Below are 25,779 nucleotides of genomic sequence, written 5' to 3' on the forward strand. Positions count from 1 at the left end.
TAATTTCCATGCCTGGTATGTTTTGTTTTCTATTCCCAGTAATGTTTTTCAGTGTATTTGGCCTTGAAGGGAGCTTGGGATGGTTAGCGTTGAGAGTTCTTGGTGTCCAGCGAATCCTAGGCCTTTGGACACTAGTACAGTTCCCTTTGCGTTTGCCCACGGCTGGTCCATGCTGTGCCCACTGCTGGCCCCATTCTGTGCCCACTGCTGGCCCCATGCTGTGCCCAGGGCTGGCCTGTGCCTACTGCTGGCCCCATGCTGTGCCCACGGCCGGCCTGTGCCTACTGCTGGCCCCATGCTGTGCCCAGGGCCGGCCTGTGCCTACTGCTGGCCCCATTCTGTGCCCACTGCTGGCCCCATGCTGTGCCCAGGGCCGGCCTGTGCCTACTGCTGGCCCCATGCTGTGCACTGCTGGCCTGTGCCCACGGCCGGCCTGTGCCTACTGCTGGCCCCATGCTGTGCACTGCTGGCCTGTGCCCACGGCCGGCCTGTGCCTACTGCTGGCCCCATGCTATACCCATGGCCGGCCTGTGCCTACTGCTGGCCCCATGCTGTGCCCACGGCTGGTCCCATGCTGTGCACTGCTGGCCTATGCCCACGGCCGGCCTGTGCCTACTGCTGGCCCCGTGCTGTACCCATGGCTGGCCTGTGCCCACTGCTCACCCCATGCTGTGCCCACGGCCGGCCTGTGCCCACTGCTGGCCTCATGCTGTGCCCACGGCTGACCCTGTGCTGTCCAGCCCGTGCTGCGCCCACACTGGCCTGTCCTTTCCCCACGGCCAGCCGTGTGTGCCCCTCTGCCCAGCTGCTGTTCCCTGGGCTCAGGACTTCCTTCTTTTTCCTTTCTCACACGGTCTCAGGCCACGGTGGCCTCTGAGCTTTCAGTGGTTTGTCCCATTTGCTGGTGTCTGGGGTCAGTTAAGAGATTATCTCGCTGCCTAGTTCTTTCATAGGCGTCGACCTGGCTTTAATTTTGCCACCCTAGCAGCCCTGCGTGTTTTCTAGGAAGGATTTGGGGAGACTAAAAGCCTGTCACTGCCGTCTTTCCAGAGTTGGGCTTCCAGAAGCTTCAGTCTTCGTACCTCTGAGGCCCTTTGTTCCCTCTGCCAGGTACTCGTCACCAGCTCGCTTCTTTGTTAAGGACAATTGATGATTTGTTCTCAATCTAATCTTGTGTAGAGTTAGAAAGCGGGAATAAAGCCGCCTTTGCCACCTTATTACTCATACATTAGATCGTATGTTTCTGTAAAAATACCGTCTTTATAAAGGAAGATTTAAGACAGTGCTTGGCTCCCTCCTCCCCTAATTATTGTCCCCAAGAAATTCTGGAGCTGCTGCTGTTTAAGCTGTAGAATTTAAACATAGACAAAGGGGAGGAGGAGCCACATCATTTATAGGGTTTAAGAACATGTGTGAAGCCTGCTAACGTAATTCTATGCTTGTCGGAACTTATCCATTAACTGGAGTTGTCAGTGGACTCACAGCTGAAGCTGCGTGACCTGAAAACCCCCATCCCCCTGCCGTGGAGTTGGGTTTAAGGACAGGGACGGCCGGGAGGCGCCCGCCCGTGGGAGGAACTTGCTGTGGGGAGCCGGGCGAGTGGTTTCCGCCTTCTAGGAGTGCGTCGTATGGTTTGGGAAAGACAAGTACAGGATTTATCTCATAAGCATTATTTAGAAATAATTAGAATATAAAGTACAATATGATAAAACTGTTACGGTGACATCCGTTCCTGAGTTTTCTGAGACATCCTGTTTTCAAGCGTTACGCTTAAATCTATGCGTGGACAGGCCGCAGTTTGCATGATGCAGCCTTATTTTTATTTTGGGAAATAAGGGCTCTTGATGCCTAATCAGAGCGTCGCAGGAGCCTGAAGAAAGTCACTGGCTGTGTCGTAGACACGGCGCTAGGCTGGGGACAGGGCGGACTGCCCTGCTGCGGCCTTGGTGCGGGCGGCGCTGCGGTTCAGGGCTGACCCTGAGAGCGGAGAGGAAGCAAAGCCAGGCCACCGGCCGCAGAACAGGAGAGAGCGAGCATGAGGTGTGGCCCCAGTGGCGGGTCCATTTGGGAGGGACCCTGAGTCGCTGCGGGAGGCCGCAGTGTGACACGTCTGGGGGGCCGGCTTTCCAGGCTGTGGGGGGGCGTAGTGGGGAACGAAGACCCCTGCAGGGAGCAGGAAACCGCAGGACTTTGCTGCAGGTGGTCAGCGCCCAGCGGGGACTTTTGTCTTGGGGGTGACGTTTCCAAGCCCGTTCCAAGAGGGAAGCACTAAAGGTGGGCCGGAAGTGAGGGGCTGCCCGGGAGGGGCTCGGTCAGTGGTCCAGGAGGGAGGTAGGGAGCGATGCTCGGGAACCGTTCCTTAGTCCTCAAAGCACACGCACCTGTAGGTGGCCTGGGACAAGGGCACCCCCATATTAACAAATGCACAGGCATTTATGTCATCCCGCGTGTACATAGGCGGTTAGCGGTTTATGTCGTTTCACGTGTCCTGACCGTTAATTTCCCTTTCCTTTCCCTTGGCTTCGGTGCGACAGGGGACGGAAGCCCAGCCCCTCTGCGACTCGGCCGTGTGCGCGTGGACCGCCGCTCTCCTCCCGCCCTGGATGATGTCGGAGCACGACCTGGCGGATGTGGTCCAGATCGCCGTGGAGGACCTGAGCCCCGACCACCCAGGTACAGAGCTGTGGGGCAGTAGGCGAAGCCTCCTCCTCTTCGTTCTCTGGAACCCAAAAGCCGCTCCGATCGTTTTCTTTCCGTTAAATTACGCGGAAGAAAAGGTGATGCGTGTGCTGTGTGGAAAACTCAAATCCGAGATGCCCAGAGGTGGAGCCTCCAGCACTGTCTCTCCTGGGGGCTGTCCCTGCTATTGTGCCCTGACACACGCGCACACACGCCCTCACACACGCACTCCCTCCATGGGATCCCGCACTCCTAATGGCCTGCGGCTTTCTTCCCCACCGCGTCCTGTGTGTAACTCAACACAGGGAGATCTCACTGTACCGGTGTGTGTGAACCTACTTTTATATTTTCAGCAATTGCCTGGTATTCCATTTATCGGTGTACCCTGACTTGTTGAAGTCTTCCCTTCTTAGACGACCCTTTGCACAGCTTGTGTTGCTTTTCTTCTACATGCAACCCTGTAGGAGAGACCCTTGCGCGCATATCTTGGCAAGTGTTTTTGTAGGGTAAGTTCCCACAAGTAGGATTGCTGTGTGTGCTTAAAATTTTGATAAGGCACTGACATTTTCCAGAAATGTTTTATTCATTTGTTCTTCCACCTATAATAGTTGAGAGCAGGTTTTGTTTCCCCCCCCCCTCCACTTTTACCAAGGCTGGTGATTTTCTTTAGTCAGGGTAAAGGCACAAATACACTTTGAAGCCTTAACTATTTGTTTTAAGGACACCCTTTAGGTACAAAAACCTAAATTTCAGGAATTTTATCTATGAAAACACCTGGTTAATAGTCACACTTATTATTTTAAAAAGATTTCTCTTTTTTTGGCTTTAAAGTTGTATGTGTCGTATGGTTCTGTTAAGTCTGAAGGGACAGGTGCACACAGTGAAGCCACCGAGCGTTTCGGTGGCCTGCTGGTTCTTTGAGGAGGGTTAGAACTGAAATGTTGACATTTTTCCCCTCGGAAGAGAGAATTTTCAGAAATACCATAAGAAAGTATGATGTCTTACTTGTATGATCTATTTCGTATGTTAATTGAGAAAAGTGGAGATTGGAGATTAGTTATAGTGTGGAAAGGGAGAGTGACGTAAATCATTTCGGAATTAAATGAACAACCACAAAGAAATATGCAGGGAGTGTTTCAGGAATTGCTATTCTTTAGTTTTCCGCCTTATTTGGCTTCTGATTTGTGTATAAGGGTCACTATCACTGCATATAACAATTTCAAAAATATCTGTTTTTATTTTGGAAGGTGAGTGACAGTTTCTTTAGAAAACACACATGCTGCATTGATACAAAAGAAAAATGTTCCAATTACATACATTCTAAGCATTTCAGAACTCTTAAAATTCTAACAGCTTATCCCAAATACATTCTCTGTTTGTAGACTATAGTCCAAAAAAGGACTCCTTTCTAATCTTTATTTCGTTCCACCTCTGTTCCCTAAATGCCTGGGAATTATGATTTCTTGGCTGTTTTACTAAAACCTCCGAGGCCTGTGTGACCCGAAGGGCACCAATACCGGGGTGCAGGACACACACCTTGCGGTTCATAGTTGGTTTAGGAATTTCGTAAAATTCAACAGTATAGTCAGGAAAGTAGAAGAAATAAAAGTTTCCCACAGTCCTAGTGGTGTAGCTGCTTTAAAAATTGTTGGCATGTATGTCTTTCCAGATTTTTCTTATTAATATTTCCATGTGGCTATGCTCACTCTGCCTGTTTGAGCGTGGGTAGGTTGTGACTGTGACCTGGCCTGGAGTCCCAGTTGATTGCCACGGGAGTTCTTTTGTCTAACTCTGTGAGCAGTGCACGCAAATGATAAAAAGCAAAGTGCACAAAAGGTAGCAAAGTACAAAGAAGAAAGTAAGTGTCACTCACAGTCCCACCGCCCGTAGAAAGGCAGATGTCTTCTGGCCACAGTGCGTTCGTCCCAGGTGGCCGTGGTGTGGGGTGGGCTTGCAGGTGCAATGGGTGGTTTGCCAAGGTGTGTGAATATTCAGGTTTCTGATTTTTTTTTCCTACCAAAAGTGCTGTAGTAAACATGCTAATATATATGTATGTCATATATGTACATATATATAATATGCATTGTTATACGCTGCACTCATTTCTGTAGAATAGAGTCACAGACTGTTATTACTGTTAAAAAGTGAGCTAACGCTGTCAACCCAGATAGTCCCAGCTACTTGGGAAGCCAGGGTGGGAGGATCCCTCAAGTCCTGGAGTTCTAGACCAGCCTGGGCAACATAGGGAAACCCCATCTCTAAAAAACATGACAACAGCAACAGTGCTATTATTAGTAACTTGGAGGGCTGTCCACACTTACTGCTAAGGGGAGGAATGGTATAGACAGAGCTATTAACTTGGAGGGCCGTCCACACTTACTGCTAAGGGCAGGAAGGGTGTAGACAGAGCTATTAACTTGAAAGGCCGCCTACACTTACTGCTAAGGGGAGGGAGAGTGTAGACAGAGCTATTAATTTGGAGGGCCGTCCACACTTACTGCTAAGGGGAGGAAGAGTGTAGACAGAGCTATTAACTTGGAGGGCCGTCCACACTTACTGCTAAGGGGAAGAAGGGTGTAGACAGAGCTGTTGGTGACGCTCCTGCCCCTCCCAGGCAGATGCCATGTGCTCGCGTGTGCGCCCGTGGAAAGAGGCGGGAAACACACCAGACAGTTCCCACTGGTTATTTGAGGCCAGGAGGTGAGAAAAAAAAAAATATTGTAGTGACATGAGAAAATACTTATGACATAATGTTCAGCAAAAATCGTCCACTATAAAATTCTGTCTATAATTGCAAATATGTACATTTTTAAAGATGAGCTAGGCCTGGGGGAGAGGGCTGGGAGTGCCACAGGCAAATAGAAATGTGGTTTACAGAGATGATTGCGGACAGTTTTGTCTTTGATTTTGTGGTTACCTTTAATACTGTTTTTGCAGTCAATTTTATTTTATTTTATTTTTTATTTTTATTTTTTTTCCACCTATTTTTTATTTTTTGAGACAGAGTCTCACTTTGTTGCCCAGGCTAGAGTGAGTGCCTTGGCATCAGCCTCGCTCACAGCAACCTCCAACTCCTGGGCTCAAGCCATCCTCCTGCCTCAGCCTCCCGAGTAGCTGGGACTACAGGCATGTGCCACCATGCCCGGCTAATTTTCTCTATATATATTAGTTAGCCAATTAATTTGTTTCTATTTATAGTAGAGACGGGGTCTCGCTCTTGCTCAGGCTGGTCTCGAACTCCTGACCTTGAGCGATCCTCCCGCCTCGGCCTCCCAGAGTGCTAGGATTACAGGTGTGAGCCACCGCGCCCGGCCTGCAGTCAATTTTAGACAGAGGAGGTTGGGGCCATTTGTGGCAGGCCTTGCATCTGGGCCGAAGAGCTTATCTCCGGGGGCTGGGGGGGCCCTGGTGACTCCCTGAGGTTGCTGCGGGGGTGGGAGACGCCTGACTCCAGCTGTGGGGGAGGGGAGGGAGGGGCTTCTGTGCAAGTTACTGTGTTGGGTTTGACACTGTCGGGACTATCAGCACCTCTGCAAATGGGATGTTCAGAAGGTAGTTTGACTTCGAAACGAGGCAGCCAACAGACAAGACCTTATTTTGAAGTTGGGAAGAAATCATTATTATTAGTTGGGTTTATCGCACTAAAACCAACAGGGTGGCCTCAAGCGAGACGGCTGCGGCTCGGTGTTCGGGCGGACGCAGCGGCATGTTAGGGAAATAATTTATCTGGCATCTCGGGTTTTCCTGGGATTAGGGAGACATCCTATTTTCTGCCTGACTGAGAATTTTAGGTTTAAGCCGTGAAAAGGCGACGTGTGACCTCGGTTGCGCCGTCTCTCATTCCACCTTAAGGTGCCTGCGCCGTTTACTGTGTTAATGTGTACACGGATGGCGTGGAGCTGTGCACGTGGAAGTTCAGGCGTTTGTGTCTGTGACTGATTTCAGTTGTTCTGGAGAACCACGTGGTGACGGACGAGGACGAGCCGGCCCTGAAGCGCCAGCGGCTGGAAATCAACTGCCAGGACCCGTCCATAAAGGTAGGGCGGCCTCGGGTCTCGCGGGGCGGAGGCCTCTCCCTTCTCACGCCGCTGTGGCCGGGGCGGCTGGGAACCGACGGTCGCCTTCTCACGGTTCTGGAGGCCGGAAGTCTGGAATCACGGTGGCGGCAGGGCCACGCTCCCTGCAGAGGTTCTCGGTGGGGGAGGGAGGCTCCTTCTGCTCCCCCCGGCTCCAACGGCTCGCGGTGTGCGCCGGCTCGCGGCTGCAGTGCTCCTGTCTCTGCCTCACCTTCATGTGGCCTCCTCCTCCTCCCGTCTGTCTTTCTTTTCTCTTCTCTCTTGCTCTTTTTTTTTCGGAGATAGGGTCTCAGTCTGTCACCCAGGCTGGAGTGCAGTGGCCTCATCACAGCTCACTGCAGCCTTGAACTCCTGGGCTTGAGCGATCCTCCTGCCTCAGCCTCCTGAGTAGCTGGGACTACAAGTGCACACCACCATGCCCGGCTGATTTTTTTTTTTTTTTTTTTGGGACCTCCTTGGCAAGTAGATGTGAGTGGTTTATGGTTATTATCACTTGTATGTAAAAGATTTATATAAAAATACTAAACAAGGTGGCTCACGCCTATAACCCCAGGACTTTGGGAGGCTGAGGTGGGAGGATCACTTGAGGTCAGGAGTTTGAGACCAACATTGTAAGCAACTCACTATGGTCACTGAGCAACGCAGTGAGACCTTGTCTCTACCAAAAGAAAAAAAAAAAATAGCCGGGTGTGGTAGCACAGGCCTGTAGTCCCAGCTACTCGGGAGGCCAAGCCCAGGAATTCAAGGTCACAGTGAGCTGTGATGATGCCACTGCACTGGGTGACAGAGCAAGAAAGACCCTGTCTCTAAAAAAAAAAAAAGAAAAAGAAGAAAAAATTAAGTTGAATTTTAAGGAGCCAATAAAAATACTATTTCCTACTCTTCCTTCTTTATTATTAATTTCTTTGGTGAGTTGTTTTATTAGTATGTAATAGTGATTTTCGCCCAAACCCCAACCAGAATTCAGAATTAAAGTGATGTGGTCTTATTGCGTTTAAAGAATTCAAGAGCCAAACGCTGGAGATTTCCAAGTTACAGAAACAATGCAGGCTTCCCCGAGCATGTGCATCAGCTGCGCCGTGGACACGGCCTCTCACGGCCCCGAGGTGGCCGAGCACCGGCGTGTGCGTGTGCGCCCGCCTAACACGTGTCGTGTCTTCCTCTCTTACTGCTTCAGGGTTGAGGGTCGTTAGCAGAGGTGGGTGGATTTAAATCAGTGTCCTCAACTGTCTCCTCTGCACATTTTTGCACTGTTGCCGGGAGAAGGGGTTGCCTGGGGCAGAGTGGTTGTCCGGGTGGGTGTGGGTTTTCCTGCCCCTGCCTGGCCCTGCTGCCCAGAACACCGGCAAGGCTCACAGGTACGTTTAGGTGCCCCAGGAGATGGGCTCAGCCTGCTGAGAATGCACACAGAAGAGCACGCATTTTCTTCTTCACCCGCACTGAGACACGGTGCAAGGTACCGCTGGGGTCTCGTGACCTGCAGGTCCCCTCAGGTCGGGGAGAGGGCCGCAAGCAGCGCTGTGGGTCAGCTGCAGTTGGATGTGCGTGGCACACTCCCGCCTGTGCCCTGAGCGCCACGTCAGCTCTTCTGGGTAGCTGCCAGGTGCCACGTCCGCCTTCCTGGGCCCGTCTCCTTCCTTCTGATGTGTCCACCTTGGGCGCTGCGCTCTCAAGTTGAGGGCAGAAAAGGAGAAGGAAGACGGCACACGTTCCTCATTGCTTTCAGGTGTTGCCTCTCCAGTCAGGTGCCGGGCTCACGTACCGCCCAGCAGGGCCGGTGGTGCTGTCCCCACCTGCCGCTCTGCAGCACCTGAGACCGTGTCTCAGCTGGGGGGACCTGGGGAGGTAGGACTCCTGCTTGACTGATCCGTTTCCACGTGTGCTCCTGGCAGGGGCAGTGGCGGGACAAATGAAGAACTTGCCTGTGTGGTTGCGGGTTTGGTCTGTTGCTCGGGTCAGGAGCCCTGCGCACGGTGCGCTACTTCCTGGGCACTGCCTGAAAACAAGAACTGGGACTACACGCAGCCATGCAGCTCTTCACCACTAGGGGGCAGGCTTGCCGTTCAGGACCGCATGGCGCCAGGTGTCAGAATCAGGGCACACTTAGGCAATCCGACCTTCTCTGCAGGGCAGTTGGGTAGGACGCAAAGGTGCGGGGCCAGTGCGGGTTTTCTGCTGCTCTGATGTTAGGTGTGATCTGTTCTCATTGTCAGAAAGAGCTGACTAGTTTTATGTAAATTTACTGATTAATATAACAACATATTAAAGACGACATACGTTTTTTATTACGTGGGCTTAACTAAAAATCACAGCAGTGCATGCAAGTAAAACCCTGGTTAAGTGGTCGCACTGCACACACAAAATGTGACTTGCATTTGAGATGTGAACTTGTTTACTCAGATGTTTCTGGCCCATAACTAAGGAGCTGGTCACAGTGCAGGGATCGTTTTGTCGGGGCAGATGCAATTAAAATTAGGAAATAGCTGTCCGGGGTTTCTCGGAATCATCCCCTTGAAGCTCGAGGTGCCCTTTCTAAAGCGCCCCTCTCTCGTGCTTCCAGTCGTTCCTGTACTCAATCAACCAGACAATCTGCCTGCGGCTGGACAGCATCGAGGCCAAGCTGCAGGCGCTGGAGGCCACGTGCAAGTCGCTGGAGGAGAAGCTGGACCTGGTCACCAACAAGCAGCACAGCCCCATCCAGGTCCCCATGGTGGCCGGCTCCCCCCTCGGCGCGACCCAGACCTGCAACAAAGTGCGATGGTAAGAACGGGCCGGGGCTGTGCGCCCCGCAGAGCCCCACCTCGCCCCAGCTGGCCGGCGCAGTCCCTCGCTAGCCGCGGACGCTGGGGCCCCGCCTGGGCCGTTCCGAGCCGCTGGTTTCTCTTAGACCGAAACTAAGCGCGTGACACCCTGCCGGCCTGCCTCGAGGCCCTTCTCACGTTCTCTTTCGGGCGTGAGCCAGGCCGAGGCGGCGTGTCTTTGGAACTAGCACGCCCGGTGTTTGAAGACGTGCCTTTGCTGCCTTTCCTTCTCCTGCTCGGGCCGGCCAGTCTTCAGTTGCGCTCTCTTCGTGTGCGGCGTGCGTGAGTTCCGCCCGAGCACGTCAGACTTTCCATTCAAGTCTGCAGCTTTTATCGGGCTTAGTTTTTTTTTTTTTTAAGACAATATAGGGCTGTGGTCCCCTACCCTCAGGCAGAGGACTGGTACCGGTGTGTAGAAACATCGTCTTCCTTGAAACTTAGGCACGGGGCGGGGGTGGGGGCACGGCGGGCGGGCGGCGGGCGGCGGGCGAAGCTTCCTCTGTGCTTACAGCCGCTCCCCGTCGCGCGTGTCGCCGCCTGAGCTCCCCACCCCCATCCGTGGAAAGACTGTCTTCCGTGAAACCGGTGCCAGGAAGGCTGGGGACCGCTGGATCAGGGTCCGACCTAGAGAGACGCGCAGTCGCGTACGTAGCGTCTGGACAGAAACCCTACGGATAGTGGGTCGGTCGGAACTTGGGCCCGCTCGCGTGACTCCCGTCCCAGGCAGCGACCGGGCCAGCGCCTCTAGCTCGAGGGTCAGCTGAAGCCCAGGCTCTGGGGCCGTCACCACCAGTCCTGTTGGCCTTTGTGCCGTTCCCACAGCCGGCCCGGGAGAGGTCCCACTCGTGGCGGTAGACAGACGTGTCTTTGTGCTTGCCGAGAGCCTGCAGCGCTGTCCCTGAGGGCTGTCCCCTTGGCTTTCCTGGCCCGTGCGTCTGGGGGTGGTGAGGACGGTGGGCAGCAGCAGGCTGGGGGTGCAGAGGCGTGGGAGCCCCACCGGGCCTGGGAGGACCACTGTGGCCTGGCCGTCACTGTCTGAGGGGGCTGCTGGTGCCACCTGCCTGTGTGTGCGGGTTTGGCCGGAGGGGTGTTAGGTGCCTTGTGGACTTTACCTGGGACTGTGGGAAGGAAGAGGAGGGTTCCCTGGCTGGTGAGTTTCGGGATGCTCATGAACACGCCCCGGCATCACCGTGGCCGCCTGCCCAGGTTTGTCAGGGACAGCCCTAGGCGGTGCCGGTGTGATTGCTGGCGCCTCCTTCACCTCTCAGAAGTGCCCTGGTATGTCCGATCACTCCCGGCCCTTCCCCGCTCTCCAGCTGGCGGTGCCGGGATCGGCACTCAAGGTCCCCAGAGGGGAGGCGGGCTGCGCATGGCGTCCTCTGGGACGGGCCTTGGCACTGCATTTGTACGGTCACCAGTGCGCTCTCTCCCGCACGTGTCTGTCAGTTGTGTTCTCAGCGCAGGTGTGCCAGCGGTCAGGCCCAGTGCCTTTTCTTTAGGGCAACGTTTTTTGGTAATGGCCCTTTATCCTAAAGTGCAATGTTTAGAAAATATAATCTAAAATTTAAAATTAAGGCCGAGAGTGGTGGCTCACGCCTGTAATCCTAGCACTCTGGGAGGCCGAGGTGGGCGCATTGCTTGAGGTCAGGAGTTGAAAACCAGCCTGAGCAAGAGTGAGACCCCGTCTCTACTATAAATAAAAAGAAATTAATTGGCCAACAAATATATAGAGAAAAAAATCAGCCGGGCATGGTGGCACATGCCTGTAGTCCCAGCTAACTGGGAGGCTGAGGCAGGAGGATCACTTGAGCCCAGGAGTGTGAGGTTGCTGTGAGCTAGGCTGATGCCACGGCACTCACTGTAGCCTGGGCAACAAAGAGAGACTCTGTCTCAAAAAAAAAAATTCTTAATGTAAAATTAATAGGCTGCCCCCGGTGTACTGTAGTAGAGAAACACAACAGTGGTATGTAATGAGCTACTCGTTCCTGGTGACAAGCCAGGTGCCACCCCCAGGCCTGGGAGGACGGTCCCTGCAGACTGACCTAGGCATCACGCGGGGACTCAGACGCCCCCTGTCACAGACTGATAGAGAAGGATGAGCCATCCCTAAAGAAGTTTCAGATAAAGCAGAGTATAGTTTTTCTGGACTTGCATACTAGTTGAATTCCTGGAAAATTCAAGTCACATCAGCAGTACGCAAAGCTGCTTAGTGTGTGGATGTCGCATGGGGTAGGATCCTGGGTTCGGAGAGCTGGAGGCGGGTTTCCCACCCGGCTGTCTGGGACCTGGGAAGGTCGTGCGGGAGGATCTGAGCGGGGCAAGGACGGTGTCAGCCTCCGCGGTCTGTACCCACCGGACCCTGCCGGTGTCTCTTAGCCACGACAGCCACCTGTGCCCCACGGGGGCTCACGGCACCCCGGGCACCTCCATCGAGAACCCCTGCTCTCAGGGACAAAACGAAAGGACGAAGGACGCATCCTGCGCACAGGAGCCCTGTGTGCCTGAGGTCGGCCACCTGTCCCTTGTCACTTCCGTGCTTGCGCTGGGCAGGCCATCTCTGTGAGCTAGGGAAAGTGTTGGCGGGTCTCTCCGTTTAGGTCCCACTAGCAGTAGTTGGTGACAGTTTCTTGGCCAGGAGAGGACTGGCTGTGTGCGTGGTGGTGGTGGGGGGCTCCAGAAACCGGAGAGTGGGGCGTCAGTGTGCTTGGGCGGGAGCAGACCCAGCTCAGAACTCCGTCTGCACGAGGGGTGCCCAGGCCTCGGGGCGTCACAGTTCCCTGACTGGCACTGTGGGGTGGCCCCGGTGGGTCATGCGGTCGTTTCAGTCTGCGTTCCCAGCCTCCTGGTCTTTAAAGAGGGGAGGAGCAGAGGAGGACGTGGGTGTGCGCTGGGGCTGCCGTGGTGCCGGCCCTCTCACACCACTGGTCATCCCAGAAGCAGGCGGGCAGGGGGCAGTGCGGCACCCCTGAGGCCACCTAGAGACCTGCTGTGGCTTTCTCTGTGTCAACACGTGGTAAAATAAAAGGGAACTTTTCTAATACTGACCCAGATGCGTAATCACATTAACCCAAATTAATTTTTTCTGGTTTTAAACAGTCGTACTGGCAAGGTAAAAATCAACCTATCGTAGAACACGTTTATTGTATATCAGCATGGAGTTTATCAGTCTCGCTAATAAAAACATTACTTATAGAAATTAATGTGAGATTAATGTAAGAACCGTTCCTCCATTTTCTCACAGTTTTAAACATTAATGTATATTTTCTCGTAGCAAAGTTTTAAATATATTTGAATGACTCGAAGAAGGTCTGACTTCTAAAGAATGACTTAAAGCTGGCATTTCTTTCCGTATAAGTTCTGAAAGTAAGAAATAAAATTGCCAGCAATCGAAAGCTGTTGCAAGAAATTGTAGGGAGAGAGAGTGCATAAGAACTTAATCCCAGCATATCAAGGAAATATACTTATATTTAACTTAGAAACTTACTGATTTGTAAACACATATGAGTAAATAAGTATCTAAAATGTGAGCAGTGGAACATAGAAAAGTCTCCCCCAAAAGTTAAAAATAGATAAGCATTCTGAGTAGTAAGTTAGTACTTCTATTTATTCTGACCCTCAGATGTTTAAAATAAAATTGAGGAATACGTAACTTACAGGTTGTCTTATGTCCAAATCACATGCTCTTAAAAACAACCAGGGCTGGGCACGGTGGCTCACGCCTGTAATCCTAGCACTCTGGGAGGCCGAGGCGGGAGGATCGCTCAAGGTCAGGAGTTCAAAACGAGCCTGAGCAAGAGCGAGACCCCCTCTCTACTAAAAATAGAAAGAAATTAGCCAAACAACTAAAAACATAAAAAAAATAGCCAGGCATGGTGGCTACCTGGGAGGCTGAGGCAGGAGGATTGCTTGAGCCCAGGAGTTTGAGGTTGCTGTGAGCTAGGTGGATGCCACAGCACTCTAGCCTGGGCAAGAGAGTGAGACTCTGTCTCAACAAAACAAAACAACTAAAGGTCCCCAGGCCCGCCCTTCACTGGGTGTGAAGGACTCGTTGCAGTCTCTATAATCTCGCAGGACAAACGCAGGCACCTTAAGGCCTCCGGGAGGGGAGAAGCGTCCACTCAGGTGCCCGTCGCCCGTCCACTGGGGGGCTGCACCTGCTCAGAGCCAGCCTGGCCCGCATGGACACAGCTGCAGCCCTCTCTGCTCGTGGAACTCCGCCCCACCTGTCGGCTGTTTCTAATTAAAACTGGCCGCCGAGTCTGTGCTATCAGTGCTGAGAGCTGTTTGTTTATTCTCCTTACTCCCTGGAACACGGAAAGCAGTGGAGGACTGCCAACCTCATTTGGTATTTTGGATCTAGATTTTCAGATTCTACACCTGAATGACATTCTTTAAATAAATTCAAGGGAAAAGAAAAGAAAGAAGGAATCCTTTCTTCTTTGAAGCCGCAGTTAAGTCATCGTGATTAAAATATTTGTGAGGTTCCTTGGACGGGTCTCCTCCAACAGCAGCCGTCCCCTTGGGGACAAGAAAAATGGACTTTTAGGTGGGTGCTTTGTTTCTTCTTGCAGGTGTGCCATACCTGTGGACGCTGCTCGAGTGTAATTTTGGGTGTAGTGACGTGAGGTTTTGACTTTGAAGATGTTAGGTGGCTGCAGAGGTGTCCGTGTATGCTGCAGAGGCAAGATGGGCTGCCTTAACTTTTGTTATCTCATTTTGAACTTTGGTAGCTTCCATTTAATTTTGTATGCGTGTGATTTCTCTTCCTGACTTGCTGACACCGTCTTCAACAGCGGCACACTCTTTGTGACCTAACTGTGATGCCCAGGGCTGAGTGTTAACCAAAGAAAACAGTGGAAACACCTGCAACATGGGCAGCTGTTAACATAATCTGATTCAGAGACACAGTCTACTAACCAAAGCTAATAATAAACATATATTTAAATGTTTTAATAGGTCACGTACATTCTAATAATTTGGAATGCTTCTCTAGTTTTAGAAAAACCGAATAACTCATTGATTGGGGTTGTGTAGAATCTGTAGGTTGACTTAGGAGGAATCGCTGTCTCGACAGTACTGGGTGTTCTGATTCATGAACATGGTATGTCTCTCCATTCACACAGGTCTTTAACTTCTCTTAGCACTGTTGCATAGTTTTCAGTGTACAGCTCCTCTGCACATTTTGTTAAATTTATCTCCGTGTACTTACAGATGCTATCATAAATGGTATTGTGTTTTAAATTTCAATTTCCTGTTGTCACTCGTAGCTTGTAGAAGTACAATCGGTCTTTCTACACTGACCTTCATCCTGCATCATTTCCTGAATTCACTTGTTTTAGTAGCTTTCCTGTAGGAATTTTTTAGTGTACATAGTTATGTTGTCTTTGAAAGAGAGTTTTACTTCTTCCTATCAAAGTTTTATTCCTTTTCTTACTTTACTGCACTGGCTGTGATCTCCATTTCAGTGATTTTTCTTCGTATTTTTGCCAGATTCCTAATCTTTGAGTGAAAGCATCTGGACTCTCACCGTTAAGTATGATGTTAGCTGTCAAATTTTCATAAGTGCTTTTCATTAGGTTGAAGGAGTTCCCTTCTATTCCTTGTTTCGTGAGAGTTTTTTTGTCACGAACAGGCATCGAATTTTCACGTTTTTACACATCTGCCTGGGATGATTGTACGGTTTTCCTTCTTGATCCTGTTGTTACAATGAACTACACTGACTTTGAATGCTGAACCGACCTTGCGTTTCTGTTACAATTAGACCTGATGTGATCATAGTGTGTTACCCTTTCATATACTATTGGGGTGATTTGCTAATAGTTAGGAGTTTTTGCGTCTGTGTTCATGGGGCAGATCACTCCGTAGTTTTCCGTTTGGTGTGTCCTTATCTGTTTTGTTATCAGGAGAATGCTGGCCTCAAAAAACGAGCTGAAAAGTTGCCTTTCATTGTCTGAGTATTTCTGTAGGATTGGTTTTGTTTCTGCCTTAAATATTTGATAGAATTTGCCAGTGAGGCCATCTGGGCCTAGTTGGTTTAGTGAACGTAGAATTCCTTGAGTTGGTGGTGTTGAATTTGTGTCTCTCAAGGGATTTTTCCTTTCGTCTAGATGCTGGAACCTATTAGCATAACATTGTCGGTAGTGTCCCCTGGGACCTCTCAAATGTCGGGGGTCCACACGGCACCACCCGCCGGCACCACCTGCCGCAGCATTTCCCGACACTTTCTCGCACTCTCCTTGTCTTTGACGACGTTCTGAGGAGCCCTGGGTCAGGTATTTTGTAGGGTCGCCCCTCTGTTGGACCTGCCCATGCCTTCCTCCTGATCGGCTGGGGAGTTGGTTTTGAGGAGGGGGACCCCATCCCGTCGTTTCAGGGCTGCGCGCCTATATGGTGGGGGCGCTGATGCAGGACACCTGGCCGGGGCAAAGTCCTCAGGCTTTTTCCTCAGGGAAGTCCCTCTGTCCCCTTCCCAGGGTCACTCTCGGGAAGGCAGTTGCTGCGCCAGCGCCCACTGGAGGATCGGTAGTTGCTCTGCATCTCCGGAAATCTGTAATCATTGTTGTCCTACACGGGAGAGTGGTCTCTTCTTTCCCGTCTCTTAGCGTATTCAGTCGTTTGTGTGCATCAGCACTCACAAGTAGTCATTTTACACCTTGAGTTAGAATCCAACACTGCTTTATTTTGTTGCTCAGACTGTTCCAGCGTTGGCCACCAGCAGCAGCCCTCTCAGTTGGCTCCTGTGCCCTGTGCCCTGCCCCGGCCGTCGTGGGTTTTCTGTCCCTTGCTTGTTCTGCACACTTCCTTACCAGGTGCTGCCGGCGCTTGTCCAGGCTCCCTGTGCGCTCCCTGCCAGGTCCTGGAATCAGCCGTGCTCCTTTAGTTGGGACATGGCCTCAGTGAGGTGTGAGGCACGGGGTGTGTCGGGGGACGCCTGTTTCCCGAGGCCGCTGCACCTGTGCAGGAACCCTGCCTTCCACCTGGGCCTGTCCTGACCCGAGCTGTTCCCGTGTGGTCATTTCTGCTCCCGGGAAAGAGGAAACATGAGCGTTCCCAACTTACTTGCTCCTGTTGTGATTTGGGGCTGAGGGTTCGGACTCACAGAACGCTGTCAGTGCACGAGAATGGCTTCCAGGGGTGGGGTGGGGTTAGATGGTGAGCCTTCCAAAGCTGGGAAGCTCCAGAAGCTTCTTTCCTTGTTTGGAAACTAGTCTTTGAAGCTTTTTACACTTAGGTTATTCCTTTTTCTCTGGTGTAGCTGGTTATTTGGGAGGTTGATTTTACATTGTATTTTGATTATCTCATTAGACATTGGAAAGAAATTTTTAATGCTAATTATTATCCCTAAGAATATCTTTTTGGATCTTGCTTCTTCACGACTTTTTAATCTTTAACCTGCAAGCGACAGAAATAAACCATTTAAGACAACTTTTAGTAAATGTTTGATCAATCTGAACTCTGGTCGCGCTGATCGGGTGACATGAGCTATGGTCCGGGCGTGGTCTGCCCGCAGTGCAGAGTGGGCGATTCGGGTCTCTGATGCCCGGGGCCTTTTGTCACTTGGCTCTGCCAACCCCTAAGGCCTCAGAGTCCTTGGTCTGGGAAGGGAGAGACTGGAACAGGCCCATCCTGTGGAAAGCCACTGGGCTGGCTGGGCGTGTTGGCTCATGCCTGTAATCCCAGCACTCTGAGAGGCCGAGGCGGGTGGATTGCTCAAGGTCAGGAGTTTAAGACCAGCCTGAGCAAGAGCGAGACCCCGTCTCTACTATTAATAGAAATTAATTGGCTAACTAAAAAAAAAATATATATATATATATATACACATGTATAAATTAGCCAGGCATGGTGGCGCATGCCTATGATTGGAAGGCTGAGGCAGGAGGATCACTTGAGCCCAGGAGTCAGATGTTGCTGTGAGCTAGGCTGACACTACGGCCCTCTAGCCCAGGTGACAGAAGTGAGACTATGTCTCAAAAAAATAAATAAATAAAATAAAATAAATCCACTGGCCTGGGTGGCACAGCTGTCCCTTACTGTGTCTATTCATTAGCACCAGCCACAGGCCCTGTGTGCATGGAAGGACCTGGAAATGCCGGTGGCCGCGCAGTGGGCCCCGGGGCAGCACCACTGGCCGAAAGGAAGGTGGGCTTGTCGGGCTGCTGCCCTCAGGTGTGTGGTCGTGCGCTTTGCCTGCCCCCCGTTTCCCTCCTGCTGAACCCCTGAGATGGGTCAGCGGTTTCTCTCCGTCCCGCCGGGCACGGTTTCTCGGTGTGTCATGCCCCAGGTCCTGTGTGTCACACAGGAGGATAAACGTAAGAGTCCACGGGAGAACATGGACTTGGGGAACAAATACCTGTGGAGTTTTAAATCTGCTAACTCGTCTTCTAACGAGTAGAAAGCAGAAAAAATTACTCAGGATTCTCATTAGCTTGCTTTTGTTGAGATTTTTTTTGTTGAGATAATTAACAAAAATTAAAAAGTTAATATGACCCAGGGTCGCTCTGTCGCCCAGGCTAGACCACAACTCACTGCAGCCTCCAACTCCCAGGCTCTAGCGATCCTCCTGCCTCAGCCTCCCACAGTGCTGGGATGATAAGCATGAGCCACCGTCCCTGGCCGTTGGTGCGTTTTTGAGGAGATGGGGCTTTTGTCTTACCTAATTCCTGAATCCATGGGGTTACGATTTATTGCGTATGAGGCAGGATTCAGCACTGGTTCTATTTCTGGTTTTGGTTTTGATAGTTCTAAACACTGAAAAACTCTGTTCACATCAATAAATATGTGACAGAGGAAGGAGCCCTTTGTTTCCTCACGTTATGTGCCAAAAACCTTCGTGATCTATCATCAAAAATTATTTTGAGCTTGGAGCTAAAATTTCAACTAGATTCTTCCACCAGTTTTGTCAAAAGCAAAGGACTGTAAACCCCTCAGTTTGCCAGGGGTTGTCCGCCAGCCGTGAGGCTCTGCCGTGCCCTGTCAGGATCGGAGACCCTGTGTCGGGTCTCGGGTCTCGTCCTGGGTGGACGGTGAACTTCAGGAGGGTTGGGGTCAGAGGTCATTTTTTTCTTCTAAGTGGGGGAAAAGGCTTTGTGAAAGGGACCAACCCCCTTCCCGAGTGCTGGGACGACCTCAGCACCGCACGGTTCTGAGGGTGCAGGTCTGTCACTCGGGGGTCAGCTGGGATGGGGCCAGCGAACGTGTCAGCTGGTTTTCACGCGGACGTGCTGCCTCAGAGGCCTTAACCGAGCACGGTGACAACTCTCGATGTTCCCATCTACTCCGAGTCACGTGTTCGAATACTGTTAGCGCACGGCCTTCCTCTATCGCCCGGTTGTGCAGAGCGAGAACGCCAGCCGTTAGGAAAGTTAAGCCCCGCTGACAAGTCCCCGTCCCCAGCTGTGCTTACCTGGCACAAACTAAGCGGTTTCTGCCTGGGGCCACCTCCCTCCCCTAGCGCAGGTCCTGGGGCTGACTGTATTGAATTACTCAAATGCTCTCAATGAATGCCGCTGTTTTAAGGTCTTCTTTTTCTTTGTGATTCTTTTGTTCCCTAGCGTCGTCCCCCAGACTACAGTAATACTCAACAATGACCGGCAGAACGCCATTGTAGCCAAGATGGACGACCCCTTGAGCAACAGGGCGCCGGATTCCCTGGAAAATGTCATTAGCAAGTCAGTAGCATGGCACCAACCTCACTCCCCCCGCCCCCACTGCGATGTGTCCCGTGGGAATGAGCCAGTGTCCCCAGCCAGGCCACAGTCGAGCACGCGGGTCACCTCTGGGCACAGGGTTGAGCCTGGCAGGCGCCGCCCCGGTTCTCGGAGGTTGGGGAGGGCCCGGCCCTGCTTGGTGGCCGAGTGGAGGGAGTGGCTCAGAGGCACTCGGGGACTCCGTGTCTCCTGCCGGTGGGGGCGTGGAGGGAGAAGGCTTTGTCTCTTCGCAGCAGTGCGTGAAGGTGTCTGTCCCTCAGCCTAGCCCATTGGTCACTCGTGTCTGTCTGTCTGTGCAGAAGCATGTCGGGTAAACGCACGCCCCGTCTGCGTTTGCTGCAGGAAGTGGGCGTGCTGAGTTCGTGGCTTTTTTGCTGCTTTTCTTTTGAGACACTTTGAATGGAGCCTTGGTCGGAAATGGCGGTGGACAGCAGACACGGTCACCGCCCCGAGAGCAGGCGGCCCCTGCCCGGCGGTCGGGGTCTGCCGTCCCAGTGACACACCCCGAGCGGGTGTCCTTGTTGCTTTTTGTTTCCTGTCTGTGTCTTCACGAAGTTCTGTTTTGCTTTTTTTTCTCCATCTCTTCTGCGGGGTTGTCCCTCCTCCCGCTCTGTGCTGCTTCTCTGTCGTCTCGGCTCAGGTTCCCAGGCCGGCAGTGGTGGGCGCAGGGCCTGCCCGCGGGGGAAGGTGGCAGGCGGGCGTGCGAAGGCGCAGGGCCTGTCTGTCCGGCCTCTCCTGTGGCCCACGCCGAGCCCGGTGGCGGCGGGTTGAGTGGCGAGGGCCACGCGCGGGCCAGACAGTCCTCCATGGAGCTGAGTCCCCGTAGCGCCAAGGGCGGCTCCCTCCTGTGGGCGTGGCCAGTGCTGCCAACACCCGTGGTTGACTTTGCACCAAGAGGAGTCATGCCTGTTTCCCCTGCCTCGTGTGTGGCGGCCCGCGTCAGGGGGTGTTGTCAGGGCCGTGGAAGAGGCAGGTCTCAGGTCTCCAGGTGTGTTTCTCCAGCACTCTCCGGGGCTGACCCTGGCGTCCTGTGTGCTGGCCGCACTTTGTTGTTCTCGTCAGGGGCCCCCGTGACCAGGGCAGCTCCCAGGGGACCTTGGCTGTCTTTTGGAGGCCACTTGAGTGCTTTTTGTCCCTGCGAGTGCTTGGGAGTGGCGGCTGCGTTTCTGGAGGCGGAGCCAGCGCTAGGGAGCCCCGAGAGCGTGGACCGGACTGACCTGGTCCGGGGCACTCGGTCCGGTCAGTCTTGCCTTGGGCACGGCCTTCACAGCGGCTCTCGCAGGTGTCAGCCGTGGTAGGGCGACCTCTGCCGTCAGTGCAGCGCGCTGGGCCTGGGTCACAGCGAGCCACGATTTCACCCCCTTTATGATGGAAATGTTTCCTTTAGGTGTTTAGGTTTTATTTGACGCAGTCTGTTCCCCCCCGCCCCTGCCCCCACACCGTTTTCTGCCGTTAAGTGGCTGAGGCTCTCCGTGGGGAGAGCCACGGGGAAGGCTGTAGTTCGCGGGCCCGGGCTGGCCGGAGTCTGCGGTGGGTCAGGGAGAGAGGCGAGTCCCCGAGGGGCCCCCCCGCCCACCCGCCCACTGTGTCGCGCTCACGACATGGGGCCGGTGTGTTTCTCTCCCGTCCAGCGCTGTTCCCGGGCGGCGGCAGAACACCATCGTGGTGAAGGTGCCGGGCCAGGACGACAGCCACCACGAGGACGGGGAGAGCGGCTCGGAGGCCAGCGACTCGGTCTCCAACTGCGGGCAGTCCGGGAGCCAGAGCATCGGCAGCAACGTGACCCTCATCACCCTCAACTCGGAAGGTGCGTCCCAGGGAGTCCCTCCCCCATTGGCCGGGGTGGCGGGAGTGGCACGCTTTCTCCCCCTCTTTTTGCTTATGAGAAACGTGACGTATGTGCATTGCTTTTTGGAAAAACAATGCAGGCCGGGAGCGGTGGCTCACGCCTGTAATCCTAGCAGCCTGGGAGGCCGAGGCGGGAGGATCGCTCGAGGTCAGGAGTTCAAGACCAGCCTGAGCAAGAGCGAGACCCCATCTCTACTAAAAATATACAAGGAAATTAATTGGCCAACTAAAAATTTATAGAAAGAATTAGCTGGGCATGGTGGTGCATGCCTGTAGTCCCAGCTACTCAGGAGGCTGAGGCAGGAGGATCGCTTGACCCCAGGAGTTGGAGGTTGCTGTGAGCTAGGATGACGCCACGGCACTCTAGCCTGGGCAACAGGGCAGGATTCTGTCTCAAAAAAAAAAAAAAAAAAAAAAAAAAAAGTAATGCAATATAAAAACGATGAAGGAAGGGAAAATAACTTGTAATTCCACTTTCGGAGATCTCTAAACCTTCTAGGCCTTTTCTCTGCACACCTTATAATGTTAGAGCTCACTCGTTCCCTCACACGGTAGAAATCTCCCCGTGTCACTGCAGATTTGCATAGTTGTTTTCAATCCGCACGTCACTTAATCTATTTCCGGCTGCTTTCCCAGGACGGACAGTTGTCACCGCTCATCATCTTTCCTCGCGGTCGACTGGCTGTCTTTGATGCTTGGTCTTTTCGCATCTGTCCGATTGGTGTCTAGACCCCCAGGCTGTCAGGCGGACCACTGGGTTCAAGAACACGGTTTAAGTTGGGTCCGTGGTGCCAGCAGCCCTCCCTCTTCTGCTGAGGCCGGGAAGGAAGGGAGTGGGCCTCAGCCTGGAGGTGAAGCTCTTTGTCCTACCTGACCCCAGCGAGGGTTTCCAAGAGTCCCCGGGTGGGGAAGACACTTCCTTTCTCCTGCCGGGTCTGAAGTGCCGTCACCTGGCGCTTGCCCGTGGTCCGCCCCTGGGCGGGAGCCTCTGTGCGTCCCTCAGGACTAACTTGCGCCTGTCACCGGGAGTGACTTCGTTACCACAGTTATGACGGTGTGCACAGAGAAAGGGGGGCACTTAGACGGGCTTAGCTTTGTGTCACGGAGTTCCAAAGCCTGGGTTTGGTTTACTAGTAGGAACTCAAGGTTTTTCTACTTCTACATCCGAGTTGTTGATTTGTCCTAAAAACTTGATGTAGATGTTTTTATCTAACAAAAGTTTTGCTGTTAGACTCATTACCATATCTGAAACATCGAAAACCATGTTCTTCTCGAAAACTGCTTTCACCCCGATACAAATTGCGAGGCTTGGGATGGCAGAATAGGGAAGAGAGAGAGAAAGGGGCAGGGAGACTTTATACACTGATATCTAGTTTATATGCCGTGACACTGGCCGTGTTAAAGATGGTTTTTAGTGTATTCACAAGGTTGTGCAGTCATCACCTCTTCGTGTAATTCTAAAGTGCAAACAGACCCTGTCCCCATTAGCAGTTACCCCCGTCCTCCTGCCATGCCCCTGGCACCCACAGTCTGCTTTCTGTCCCCATAGATTTTCCTCCTGGGGATATTCCATAGCGATGGAATCCAGTGACGTCACGTATATCGTAGCGTGTATCAGAGCTTCTTCCCTTCTGTGGCCAGATAATCGTCCACTGTACGGGTGGACCAGGTTTTGTTTATCCTGTCATCAGTTGATGGGCATTTGGATGGTTTCCACTGTTCGGATATTGTAAACAACACTGCCGTGAATGTTTATGTGTCAGTTTTTGTATATGTACGAATCACAAAGTCGAGGCAACTGGTTCTTTTACTCATTAAATTTGAGGAAAAGAGAAATGCTACCAAAGTCATTTGCATGAAAATTGAATGAAAATCACATCATAAAATTGCAGACAAGGGTAATTGTTCTCATTCTTTTTCTATGTGGATTTTGTATAAATACCCTCGTGGGTCTGGCTACCCATTGTAGGCCTGATGTTTTGTTTAAACTGTCAGCTCAGGCCAAGCCCAGTGGCTCACGCTGGTAATCCCAGCACTCTGGGAGGCTGAGGCAGGAAAATCACTTGAGCTCAGGAGTTCAAGACCAGCCTGAGCAAGAGCAAGACCCCGTCTCTACCCAAAATAGAAGAATTATTAGCTGGGCATGGTGGTGTTGCACCTGTTATCCCAGCTACTCAGGAGGCTGAGGCCGGAGGATCGCTTGAGCCCAGGAGTTTGAGGTTGCTGTGAGCTATGATGACACCACTGCATTCCACCCAGGGCAACAGAGTGAGACCCTATCTCTAAAAAGTTAATTAATTAATTAAAAAAAAACAACCCTGTGTCAGCTAAAGAACAAAAAACTTGATCATTTTGGGGAGTCTGGGGTTGTCATAAAACTCCAAAAATATAAAATTTAAAAATTAAACTTTTTTATTTCATTTTTAAAAATTAAGTTTTTAAGCCTTAAAATTTTTAAACATTTTAAAGTTTATGTTTCTAAATGTGATATAATTAATATGAAATATATTTCAGTTGGGAGAAACAGCAGATTGGCCCTAAAATGAACTTACCAAAAGGAATTAGATTTGGAACTTACTTAGTATTAATATCTATAAGCAAAAGTATGAATTTTCTTTGCATATTAGTTTAAATTCCTTAAAAATGAGACGGTACACTTCATGTAAGACAGTCTTCCCTTGGCAAAGGCTTTGGGCAAAGTTCTTATAACCACTTTTACTTTTATTTTTTAATAATTTACATCTTTTTTCTCTTGTTTTTAATTTTTTTTTTTTTTGCTTTCTTTTTATCTTGTGCTGTTAAAGGAATAACCACTTTTAAAACTGATTGTTTCTACCAAGCGTGACTTTGACATACAATACAGGGTGTAAGGATTGGGGCAAATTGGAGACATTTTTCCAAAATTAAATTTTGCTGTGTCTCGAAGAAGCGGCTATAATTCCGTTCCATTAGGGAAAAAACATTCTCATCATGAATCTCTCTCCCCGACTATCCTGGCGGAGAATCCGCGTCAGGAAAGGCTCTGGGCCGCCGTGTTCGGCACAGCGGTGGGGGGGAGATTAGCCGAGACAAATGAAGCCGTCTTTAAGTGGTTGCTCTGCGTGTAAATGCTGGCCGAACAGCCGACCCATTAATGTGTCTCGGATCAGATTTACGGGGGACCTGCAGTGGCGTCGCGAGGTAAACCTTGCCGCGAGATTTATGAGCGCGCCCAGGGCAGGGGGAGCCGCTTCCCGCGTGGCCTCCAGCCCGGAGCGGCGTGGCCTCGGGGAGGAGGTCGCCGGGGCGGCAGGTTTGCGTCAGAGGAGGCATCGTTAACGGGGCGCGCTGACGGTGACGGCCGGACGTTGCATTTAGCCGTCTCAGTCCTGGCAAGAGCCAGGGGCGGCAGCGAGCGGACAGATGGCTCTGGTCTCCTGCGAGCATGTCAGCGGCTGAAGTTTCAGAGGATCACAGGTTTCCCAACGGTTATTTCTCAGGATCCCCAGCGGCCTGTTTGAATCGGCGTGCTGTTTTATGTCAGACTTTTGGAATCGGTTTATCATGCGGCAGAGGTGCCGTGTCGTTTTACCCTGGTTTCTTGCTGAGGCAGTTCCCTTTGTCTTGACGCAAGCTCCCCTGGCTAGGCAGGAAGGTGGCTCCTGACGGCCCGGAGCAGGGAACGGTAAGCTCAGAGCCCGTGTTCTGTGTCCTGTGGGTGGCTTGGGTGTCCGTGTGCGCGTGTCTCCGTAAGTGCCGGGAGCGCGGGGGGCCCCCTCACTCCAGGAGCAGCTGAGTTAGAGAGATGAATGAGCCGAAAGGGCCTGGCTGGGAGCTGTTAGTGAATGAAGGGATTTGGCTGAGGTTCTTAATAAAGCGCTTGGATTCCTGCTGTGTATGCATCTGATGGTTCTCACAAAACTCGGCAAATTGTCCACATAGACTGTCGGGCACGTGCTTTTTTTTTTTTTTTGCTACCATGCAACAAAACCTTTATTAACATTTTAAACAGGTTCAGCTACTACTGAAACTGGTAATTTCTAAACTTAAATTGGGGCAAATAGCGCAGAGTAATGCCATCGTTGGGCACTGTGAATGTAAGACTGAAGAATTAACAGCCACCCCTCAGGCGGAGGACCAGGTGCAGGGTCGACTCGTTCTGGATGTTGTAGTCAGAAAGAGTGCGGCCGTCTTCCAGCTGCTTGCCTGCAAAGATGAGCCTCTGCTGGTCAGGAGGGGTCCCTTCCTTACCCTGGATCTTGGCCTTCACATTCTCGATGGTGTCACTGGGCTCCACCTCCAGGGTGATGGTCTTGCCGGTCAGGGTCTTGACGAAAAGCAACCCTCAGTCTGGATTGCACTACTGTCAGGGACTGGTGGCATGGGCGCTCCAGAGCCCAGTGGCTGGGGTGGCCTTTGTGGCGAGGCTGCCGGGAGGGGCGGGGCACCTGTGAGCTCGTCGGCGTGGAGCGTCTCGTGGCGCCTGCGCTGTGAAGGCGGGCTAGGAAAAATTGCCGCGTGCACAGGACGGGGTGTAAAGAAGAAAACTTTACAGCAATGTTCCTTGAAAACGTATTTACGCAACGTAACCGTGTGTACGTATTACGCAGTTCATTGTGCATGCGTGTTTCTGACGTAGGCGCCACGTGTGGCGGCATCGGCACCCGCCGTCATGGCAGTCGTGACTCG

At 52.1% G+C, this 25,779-nt stretch overlaps 1 protein-coding gene across 5 annotated transcripts in view; it reads left to right on the plus strand.

Annotated features, from left to right (window-relative positions):
- The window catches only part of BANP (BTG3 associated nuclear protein), a 79,819-nt gene that overhangs the window by 23,335 nt on the left and 30,705 nt on the right, over window positions 1–25,779 (plus strand). For 3 of the 5 annotated variants that reach the window (XM_075995856.1, XM_075995854.1, XM_075995855.1), the window contains exons 2-6: window positions 2,535–2,673; window positions 6,625–6,716; window positions 9,316–9,515; window positions 19,108–19,224; window positions 20,895–21,070. In XM_075995856.1, coding sequence (XP_075851971.1) covers window positions 2,604–2,673; window positions 6,625–6,716; window positions 9,316–9,515; window positions 19,108–19,224; window positions 20,895–21,070 — 655 coding nt within the window. In that variant the 5' untranslated portion in view covers window positions 2,535–2,603. The remainder of the gene's footprint in view (window positions 1–2,534; window positions 2,674–6,624; window positions 6,717–9,315; window positions 9,516–19,107; window positions 19,225–20,894; window positions 21,071–25,779) is intronic. The other 2 variants (XM_075995857.1, XM_075995858.1) reach the window with 1 other exon arrangement.

This window comes from Microcebus murinus, chromosome 20 (genome assembly GCF_040939455.1).
Source record: "Microcebus murinus isolate Inina chromosome 20, M.murinus_Inina_mat1.0, whole genome shotgun sequence".
NCBI classification, from domain to species: domain Eukaryota; kingdom Metazoa; phylum Chordata; class Mammalia; order Primates; family Cheirogaleidae; genus Microcebus; species Microcebus murinus.